Here is a 10,846-nt window from a genome sequence, read left to right as displayed (position 1 = left end):
AATTCAAATAGGGGAATTGTGAGGAAGAGAACTACTCGCTACAACAACAAAGTAACAGTAAGTAGTTTTCTCCCTCCCAAATCCCATTTCACTAAGACCCCACTCCTTGGACCACCTAATGATGAAATAGACAAGCCATTTTGATTAATTACATGTTACTATATATGCATAAATATAACTGTCATGTTTGTGTGTGTGTGTGTGTATTGTTCAATTAATACTGCTAAAGAGTTATGGAAGTCACTAGATAAGAAGTATAAGACAGAGGATGCTGGTTTGAAGAAATTCGTGGTTGAAAGATTTTTGGACTTCAAAATGGTGGACTCCAAGACTGTTATGAGCCAAGTGCAGAAGTTCTAGTTGATCCCACATGGAGATACATGCTGAAAAGATATATGGCTTTGAGTGAATCTTTTCAAGTGGCTTCAATAATCATTGAAAAATTGCCACCTACTTGGAAAGATTTCAAGAATTACTTGAAGCATAAGCGTAAAGACAAGCTAAGGAATGAAGAAGATAACCGCACATTAATTTGAAAAGAAATTTGGTAATTCTTCAATGGTGTCAAAGGCAAATGTAGTGGAAGCTGGACAGAAAAATAAGAAGAGGAAGCACTCTGGACAAGATCCCAGTCAAGAAAACTACAAGAGATTCAACGGGAAGTGTTACATATGCGACAAGCAAGGACACCAAGCTAAAGATTGTTGTAGCCGCAAAGCACAAGATAACTCCGAAAAGAAGACCACTGACATGCACATCGCTAAGGAATTTAAATTGACAACTGATGTGTCAGAACTAAATCTTCCGATTGTGATAGCTGAAATCAACCTTGTGAGCAATAATAGAGAATGGTGGGTGGACACATGAGCTACACATGGTATATATATAATCCTAAATAGAAAGAATGGTGGGTGGACACATGTTCACACAAGAAGATATTCACTACCTATGAGGGTATATACCATGGAGAATAACTCTACTTGGAAAATTCCTCTACGGCCAAGATTGAAGGATAAAGAAAGGTTATACTGATGATGATCTCGGGAAAACAACTCACTCTAAATGATGTCTCTCATAATTTGCTGGTGAAAATACTTCAATCACTTCAATAGTATATGATAATAGATTCCGTAGAACTCTTTGCTTACTAGCTGAAATAAAAGTTCTCTAAATACTCCATACATGTGTATCATGAGGCCATATGAAGTCCACGACTTTGACATGCATATTGATTATTGGAAAGTGCATAACCCCTAATCCCTTGAGAAAATTATTTGATGGGAAATATTCGGCGGCCATGGGCTCTGTCTCTTGTTCGGCATGCAAACTTGGGTAAGCAGCACTGCTCCTAGTCTTGATGATGTGTTGTGAACTTTTAATTGGTTGATACTAGATACATACAAACTTACACATATATGGCATGGTGTAGATGTCCAATCAGTCACCTACCCAAACAATATCCAAATCAGTTGATTGTACATCTATGTATCATATTTATGATTATATATTCTACATATCATAGTAAATTTATTTATTTATTTATTTTTGGGTGAAGGTGGTGGTATTGTAGTTCTTAAATCACCTAATAATCCCTCAAGAAGCATCCAAAACAAATATCCAATTAGTTGATTGTACATATTTGTATTAAATTTATAATTTTTTTTTTCTGCACAATTACTCTCCTATTTTAAATGAACGAGATTATTATATTTCGATTAGGAATTGGAACCCATATTATCTTTCATACAAGTGTCAGCCAGACTTTTTCTCGGAGGACAACGACGTGAGATGTGACTATGGGTACGAGTGATTTATAATGTTTGAGATTTTCGAAACATTGCTGAAAATTATAATGCCCCAACACATTTTGTCAAACAAAAGTTGCTAAAGTTACTTTGTAGTGATACTGTAATATAAATTGCGGCTTGTTATATTTCCACCATGCATGAATACACCAGTAGTGTAATGTAATGGCATTCTTGTCAATGTACCTGTCAAAATTGAATATAATTGTTTTAATACATTCTACTGCCAAATATTAAGGTTGAGAGAACACTAATTTGTAACCTGCTAAACTGCAATTTGTAGAATGTGTGAACTCAACAAACCAATTTTTATCCATAAATAATTGGCAACCCCTTAATTTTCCAATTTCTTACGGTGACATTAACTTATTGGAAATTTAACTGTGTCTAGCTTTGCAAAACAATCTTATTATTGTATTGTAGAAAATATGGCAGAGAGTTAAAAAAAAAAAAAAAAAAAAAAAAAAAAAAAAAAAAAAAAAAAAAAACTTATGCTCCGTCTAGTGGGAAGGAAGGAAGAGGGGTTGAATGAAGATAAGAATAAAGAAATAAACATTTTTCGTTTGGTAGAGAGGAGGTAATGAGAGAAGAGAAAAGAGGATAGATGAGCCATCATTCCTCATTCACAAATTTTCATCACTCCATATGAACCCAAGATGCTGAGGAAGAAAGATAAAGCTATTACAAAAGTTTATAAATTACAAATCTTAACTTATAATTAACACTATATCTTCATTTCTCTCCTAACAAACAAAATAAGGTATTATCTTATTTTCTTCTCTCACAACCAACCAAACAAAAAGAAGGAGAACACAAAAGCCTTGCCTTTGGAAACAGATTGTATCATTCCCTCTTTTTGCTTGATTGAATGGAAGAGAAGAGAATGAGATAATACCTTATTTTGTTTGTTAGAAGAGAGATTGCTACTTATAAGGAAAGTTTTGTAATTTGAAAACTTTTACAAAAGCCTTTTATTTTTTCCTTTACGTCATTTGTCGAGATATGATGGGATAAAAATTTGTGAAGTTGGAAGGATGACTCATTTATCATCTTTTTTCTTCTCTCCTTGCCTTCACTTTATTAAACGAAAGAAAGTTGTTTCTTTCTTCCTATCTTCCCTCTACCGCCCTTCATTTCTTCCTACCAAACAGAGCATATATTAAGGTTTAGATAATATTGTAGTTGGGTTGGGAAGAGATTGCGTCCTCCCCCAAAGGCAAAGTGCATTTAGGTGACAAACACTATACTTAGGTCGAAGTCTTATAGCGAATTGTGTCGAACAGTTTTAATTGGTCATGTTTGTACTATATAACACTTCCTTGTATTTTGCATATGACGACCAATCAAAACTTTTAGACAAACACTCTAAATCCTTGCCTTAAAATCATTTTCCTGAAGTGATAAATGTTCAACTTTTGATCTACAAATAATTACTATTTTTAAAACTATCAAGGTAAATTGAGCATAAGGCCAATTAGTCATATATTGAACCTAGGGAAAAACACTAGTTTCACCAATTAATACATATATGAGACACACTTGTTACATAGCCACAAGACATGCAGGTGCCGTAGTCCAGCATATGTACCTAATACTAATACCAAACTGATTCAAATGAAGCATAAACTGAGTTTTAAAGGAATGAACACTTTCGCGCAGCCATTTCTTGATATAGTCTTTGGAACAAAGTGTTGTCTAACAGAATAACTTCTACTTCCATGATGTTTGAAGCTTTGATCGTAAGGAGCCGAGTAGATGATCAAATTTTCCTTCTTGGGTCTCGAGACTCTTGACTGAATTGATGGTAGAGTCTTCAGAGGCTTTGGATTTTGGTATTCCAATGGATTGTAAATCGCTTTCATTATGTCTTGAAGGAGGTCTGTGTTGGAGTCGAATTGGTTGCTAGAGTTAAAAAACATCTGAAATACTTTTAGACATGATAAATGGAGATGCTTGCATGGTTTGGGCAAATCATTGAAGCCATCCATCAAAATATGTTCAAGTAACTCTTTCTTCTTTTCATCCAATATCTCTTTTACAAACGTGATTGAGCTTTCAATGTCTGCATGTGGATTTTCTTTCAAATTAAGCAAAACAAGGTTCATTTTCCCATCCTCTTGCTCCTTCTGCATTAATGCACAATATATAAATATATATATATATATATATATATATATATATATATATATATAAGATTTCTAGAATATATGTTTAGGTCTTACCGGTGGGCACTAGCCCATATGGGTATATATTCTCTCCCCTCCCCCAAAGGGGAGGTCAAGTGTTTGAGCTGAGCAATATTGAGTGGGGGTGTGTGCATTTACTTGAACTTTCAAAAAAAAAAATGTTTAATCAATTAACCTGGTAACTTTGAATGTCATTCAACAATCGAGCCATGACCATGAGCAATTTCGTGATACTTTTATATTGTGCAGGCTTGAGTAGTTTGGGAGACAAGGTCGAGCTCATAAAAAACAAAGCCGGAAGAACTATAGTATGCGTGGCAATTGATTTCATGCCCGTTTCAAGATATTCATCGAGGGATGGAATATATCCACTCTTACTCCATGTAGTCTCTGTCAGCCACGAAACAAATGTTTCGCGCCACTTTCATACAAGAATTTCAAAAATTATATCAAGTTTTAGTTGTTAGCTCAAGAGTTTGTGAAGTAATTAGTCATATACACATAAGTAAAAATAAATAAATAAATAAATAAAAAACACTTACTATATCTTGCAGATCTTTTGTTATGTCACTTCCTTGTAGATGGAGGTGTTTCGCTGCAATGTCCCTCACAAAATGGTCAAGTGCATTAAATATAATCTTACTATGGCCACTTAAGCCTTTACCATCCCATCTGGTTTAATAAAAAGAAAAAAAAAAATTGTGAGATAAGGAGAGCTAGAAAAATGAAGAATTGTTTTAGAATGCAAATTAATAAAAGCAAAAAAACCTTTGAACTGCATCCGTTAAGTGTTCTAACTCATTCAGAGAGCCTTCCATATCATAAAAATCATCAGCAACTGTAATAAGTATTGCACTCTTGGCAACTATCATTCGAACAGGGGAATTGTGAGGAAGAGAACTACTGGCTGCAACGGCAAAGTAACAGTAAGTAGTTTTCTCCCTCCCAAATCCCATTTCACTAAGACCCCACTCCTTGGACCACCTAATGATGAAATAGACAAGCCATTTTGATTAATTACATGTTACTATATATGCATAAATATAACTGTCACGTTTGTGTGTGTGTGTGTGTGTGTATATATATATATATGCATGTACCTTTTAAGTTCCTCCAATTCTTTCCTGTAGATTGATTGCCGAAACTCATAGTTCTCGACAGCAAGTTGCATTAGCTTGTCATTTTGAAGACATGATAATCTAACATATTTTTCACCATTTCAATATATATATTTTTCATTATAAAGGGAATATATATATATATAATTCATAATAAGAAGAATGAAATTAAATTTAAACAGTAGCTTGTACCTATAGAGGGAGGCCTTTCCAATCGAAAGAGAGTGGACCTTATTCTCTTCAATCCACTTTCTGTGATCCAGATGACTAAGTCGAGCAATCCATGGAAGACTCAACTCATGCTCGATCTATGCAATTTTATGGAGTCATATATATGTATATCCGTACATAGGTCAGTAACTTTGAATTTGAAATTAGTTTATGGAAGCATTTTATTGCTCTATATATAATTAAGTTGAATAGAAATTACCAATCTTTGGAAATTCGGTAACATGACAATGTTATCGTTTATGTTTGTCAGTGTCATGGATTTCTCAAGTAATTTCTTTGAAAATGACCTTGCCTCCTCTAGTTCATATTCTCCTGAGAACATAAGATCTGTTGCTCTATAAACATTATACATTGCACTTGTAAACACTTCAAAGTTTTCTTCTATATGAGCTACAACATCTTCATGGAGTAGAAACCAACAAAAAGTCCCTGCACATTTTAAATTTCATAGTATGACACAAAATTAAGGAGTGTTTATATAATCAGCATGAGAGGTCTGAAACTTGTATGAATGACATACATGGTGTCACATTGTACCCTTGCATCCGCAGGAGCCTAAAAGCCAAAGCGTCCTTGTATATTTTTGCCGGTACTAGTTCAACTTTTGTCGTCAGTGATTCTTGTTTCTCATACATACTTTGAATGTTGGAGTTAAAAATTCAAAGAGACTAATGAGGTTAGTACATAACAATAATCCGCATATATAGTACATCATGCATTATTAACTGTTTAATTTACATCTTAATTGTAAATTGAGAACCTTTTTTTTTGTAAATTGAGAACTTTTTGGATACTTTTTTTTATTTTAATTGTAAATAGTATTTACATTACCTATACACCTCTGATAAAGTTTTTTCAATCTCCTCATTGAAATGCTCGGACAACCCTAATCTTTGAATTTGATTTACCATACAAAGCTTTATGAGCTCCTCATCCATGGGATAAATCGATGGAACTGCATCAAAAATCAAGTTCGATCAGAATTCGAATGAAGCCTTGAGAATTAGTTTTATATATATATATATATATAAGCATAGAATTTAGAAGCTTTATCTAACCTCCATGGCCACATGTTTGAACAAGAGACACTAGGTAGTCCATGCACTTCTGATTTCCAGTAGTCATATAGGCGCATGCCGTGGCCGAAGGTGATTGGAACAATGAGCCGTCTGATTCATTCGAGTGCATCACTATATCTTCTTGATCAATATCATATGTTGATGGCAAGGCCTCCAAATACGACAACAGTGGAGGATAATTGTATTTATCTACAAGTTCTTCCCTACAAAAACTTGCATACATGTCACTGATTATATATATTGGTGTTCAACAATAATTATCACTACAATAAAAATTCAAATATATATATGTATCTCTGTATGTATATTAATTTGTAGGTAAGAATTTACATATCAAGAATTCGTTGCCTGTGGAAGAAAACTTCCAACACTTCTCCTTTGAGCTCGTCAGGGAAAACATTTTCTAGACCTTTTGCTTGAGAAAGTTCAACAATTCCAGGGAAAACAATAGAAAACCAACGAGGATATCCGTCTTGTTTTACTTTGATCAGAAGCATCTCCATGGTTGAATGAATAAATTCCAACCCTAAAATGTTGATAGAAATTAATAACATGCTTATATCATCTCGTTAAATGATACTAAAAAATAAAATAAAATAACGGTCAGTGTGTTTCTTTCGATGATGTGTGGTTTTTAGTTTGCTAGTGAGGATTTTAAAGAAAAAAATTCATCTTTTTAATTTCAAAACTTCAAAAACGAAAGTACTGAAAGTGAAACATGAAAATGACAAAAGAAGCGACCCAGCAAGGCCCGAGCAGGTAGAAGTGAACTTCGGATCACGACTCATACATAACTAAAAAACGGCGAGCACATGGTATGACAGTGATATTTTTATTTTATTTTATGACAGTGATATTTGCAACTATACTATTCTTTTACGTATGAAAAGGTTATTTGCTACCATAGTATTTTTTTCCACGTTGTACTGTGGTGCAGGTATTTCTAACACAGTGGCATCGTATTTGAACACATTTGTTCTACATTTCATCATCTGGTAAAATTAAAATGTTTTATTATGATCTAATTGCATAAATACTAGAAATATATAATGACCTTAAAAAGATATTTCAACAAATTTAAACTGTGTTTCTACATAGTAAGCGTGTTAAATAAAAATTATAGCACAACACAACATAAATTTGTTAGAGTAGAGAATTCAAACACCGCTTTTTCTAATATAAAATTGCGAGTTGAAGTCTCCGTTAAATGAATGCAACCCCAAGTAATTGACTTAGTTGGAAAAGACTTGGACGCTGGTACCTCATGAAACATCTGGTTTCAGGATCGATTCCTCTTAACTACAAACAAATCCTTAGGGTCACACCCGCTAACATACTCCAAGTTTTACCTAATAGGTGTAGGAGGGAGTCAGTGGATTAGTTTGGGTAAAGTCCCGGATGGTGTGTGACTTACCTAAGAGAGAAACAAAACTCTTTATATATATATATATATATATATATATATATAGATATATATGTACCTTTCTTTATGTTTTTATCCCCAACATTCCACGTTTTGAGCACAACCATGCAAACAAGAGTTGCAAGAAGAGTATCAATGGTGTACTGATCCTCTCCCCAGAACCCTTCGTCTCTTTGGTTGTCGAGAACCCAATCCAAGCAACCCTTGAACATGGGACAATCCCGTTGTTCGGGGTCTGGAATCATGGCTAACCATGCAGTGTCATAAGCTGAAGGAGAAACAAATGAATAAACATCAATAGAATTTGTACTACTACTAGTAGAGAACATATCTTCTTTGATCTCATTAACTAGGGTTTGAGGTGAGGTTGGTACAGAGGATTCCATGGAAACAAAAGCAAGGTTTTATATATATATATAACACACAATTTCTTTATGTGTGGATGGGTGTGGCATTAAGAAGCAAACAAGCAAGCTATTTATAGAGAAATTTATGCATGCGCGTACTGGTTAGGAACCTCAAATTTATGATTTCACGTGGGCCCAACAGTGTGGACAAATTTTGCAAACTTCGCAATTTATTGATCGATGACGAATAAGATTACGCAATAATGTAACATCACCATGTTCCTAATTTATTGATGGCAGAATAATGTGATGCTACATGCGGATGGTCAGTGAAAAAGTATATAATATCTCCCATAAGTAATGATATAAAGATAGCTTTCTCACGGGAAAAGTTATGAGTTATTTATTTTTAATTGCTAAATTGGGAGGTTTTTTTTTTGTATTTTTTTTTTTTTTTGTTTCAAAATATAGCAATGTTGGCAGGGATTTGAGAGGTAATTCTTTGAGATCTCACCTTCGAATTGCACTCCTGACTTGAATAATACCTATGTTGTGGAGCCAATACAAAATAATAATAATAATAATAATAATTGATAATTTTTTAGATAAGTTAAATTTATCCAAAAAAAAATTATCCAACTCTTTGCAGGGCATTAAGTAAGAAGAGTTCAGTTGTTTTTATCCAAATGGTTTACGGAGAGTTTATCAATGTGAAGATGACATTTTCAATTCCCATATATACTACAGGAACTATGTACAAGTCTTGCCAATTCATAACATGCTCTGGCAGTCCGATGAATCATCACTCCCACAATTAAGGGGCCCCAATTTTACAAAACCTGGCTTATCACTCACGTGTAAAGTCAATTTGGCATGCAAACCATTTCACACCATATATCTAACAACCAATGTGTTGTTTGTTCCCAATTTGTCGAGCCAAAATATGTCCCATTTTTTATGAATTGACAAGACTTGTACATTTTTGTTCCTGTAGTATATATTATTGATTCTGACGAAAATCAATAATATAGTTTCAGGAGAGGATTATGATTGGTTGGGTATTTTAAAGCACTCTATATATATATATATAGTTTCCTATTCCACATGTATTGTACAATTATCAAGAAATGAGTAGTCCTAAGGAATTAGAATTACTCCCTCCTTCAGGCCCAACAAAATCATATTATGTCGCCTTTTAGTCAAGGGATCACAAGTCTATGTCATGTCTAATATTTTATTTATCTGTGAGAAAGTGTATATGTGATGTTGTAATATCATCTTTCTTTAAATATATATTGTTCTCTTTTATTTTTTTTAAAATATAATCGAAAGCAAATAATTATAAAATATTTTTTCATTCATCAACAATATGAAAATTATATTTTATTCAATTAGTTGTAAGGAATATAGTAGTCGAGCAAAAAACACAAATCTTCCTATTTAATTATTATATGAAACGAATGTGTAAAAAATCAAATTGATGCATTTAAATTAAAAAATACGAGTATATGATATTTCATAATTTTTATGGACTTCTTAAAGGAGATTCAAAAGTGGAGCCCGAGCCCGGCACTCCGGATGCTGTCATGTGACAGAAAATCACTCGCATGCAATTTAGTCAAACAAAAGATGCTTTATGTTTCCACCATTGATAGAAGACTAGTGCGATATAGTATTATTATACAATGTCATTCCTGTCCTTGTAATCGATACATGCTTGTCCTTGTAATTAATGGACCTTTACTGTCATTCTTGTCAACGAACGTGCTTGTTCATGTTACAATCCCATATTCTATGTGGAATTTGTAATCTTTGACGGTAGCCAAAATATGTGTCCGGTGGTTAAGTTTCGTAACAGCAACCCCTCGAAAATGCAATATTATTACCATTTTGTAGAATGTATGAACTCAGCAAGCCGCCAATCCACAAATAATTGGCATTTGCCCTACATATTGACATGGTGTATACTATATTAATTCCACTTTTCACACTTGTTGATATATAGTGTGAAAAGTGGAATTAATGTCTACTCGAGTACTTCTACTGTTTCATAATAAACAACAAGAGAAATTGCTATAGATTTCTTCAAACTATTCCAAATCACAGCTGTCTTTTGTTGTTTCTACCAATTACCATAAGAATTAATCTGGACGCCAGGCTCTTTTTAGAATTACGTAGTATATTTTAGTTTTAATATCTTCTTAGAAAATTTAATCAATTCCCCAAAGAAAGTTGTTAATCTAACTCTACTTTGTAACCCTTATTGTTATTAGACATGTAACGAGTTTGCTAAGTGTGCAAGATTCCCACCATTGCTGAATCTAAAGAGTAATAAATATATCCGACTTTAGCTTCGCATGCGAAAAGACTATTTATTACGGGGGAATGAACATCCTCTTGAACAAATAAAAATATATAGGATGAATTGCAAAAAAACCCCTTATCTATATGTTTAGCAAGAAACCCCCCTCAACTATCTTGAGGGGGGTACATAATCTAACTAATGCTAGTTTCATAATTTTTTGAGGTAATTTTTTGAACCAAATTATCCCTCAACATTCCAGATTTTTTGGACCATGAAGATCTCGCCAACGGCAATGGTAGGCGACAATGTTGGCTTGGACCCATTTGTCGGTGAATGATTGGTCAACGACCGC

At 33.6% G+C, this 10,846-nt stretch overlaps 1 protein-coding gene across 1 annotated transcript; it reads right to left on the bottom strand.

Annotated features, from left to right (window-relative positions):
- Window positions 1–3,279: 3,279 nt before the first annotated feature.
- On the bottom strand, window positions 3,280–8,267 carry LOC132277270 ((E,E)-geranyllinalool synthase-like). Its single transcript, XM_059779086.1, has 12 exons — window positions 7,901–8,267; window positions 6,750–6,945; window positions 6,399–6,661; window positions 6,172–6,295; window positions 5,861–5,994; window positions 5,567–5,769; window positions 5,302–5,417; window positions 5,092–5,190; window positions 4,760–4,975; window positions 4,534–4,663; window positions 4,167–4,412; window positions 3,280–3,931 (listed from the first exon to the last, which is right to left on the bottom strand). The coding sequence occupies exons 1-12, from the start codon at window positions 8,226–8,228 to the stop codon at window positions 3,416–3,418; spliced, it is 2,571 nt and encodes an 856-aa protein (XP_059635069.1). The 5' UTR covers window positions 8,229–8,267; the 3' UTR covers window positions 3,280–3,415.
- Between the last annotated feature and the right edge of the window lie 2,579 nt (window positions 8,268–10,846).

Source organism: Cornus florida, unplaced genomic scaffold, assembly GCF_030987335.1.
Source record: "Cornus florida cultivar Cherokee Brave unplaced genomic scaffold, ASM3098733v1 CherokeeBrave_3.0.0_Hap2_Chr01, whole genome shotgun sequence".
Taxonomy (NCBI): Eukaryota; Viridiplantae; Streptophyta; class Magnoliopsida; order Cornales; family Cornaceae; genus Cornus; species Cornus florida.
The sequence above is the reverse complement of the archived record's forward strand: the minus strand, read 5'-3'. Positions and strand labels throughout refer to the sequence as shown.

Coding starts and splice junctions, on each gene's coding strand:
- LOC132277270 (XM_059779086.1), bottom strand. CDS start 8,228: ATGGAATCCTCTGTACCAACCTCACCTCAAACCCTAGTTAATGAGATC. Junction 6,946..7,900: donor GGATAAAAACATAAAGAAAG/GTACATATATAT, acceptor TCAACATTTTAG/GGTTGGAATTTATTCATTCA. Junction 4,976..5,091: donor GAATTGGAGGAACTTAAAAG/GTACATGCATAT, acceptor TTTCATCATTAG/GTGGTCCAAGGAGTGGGGTC.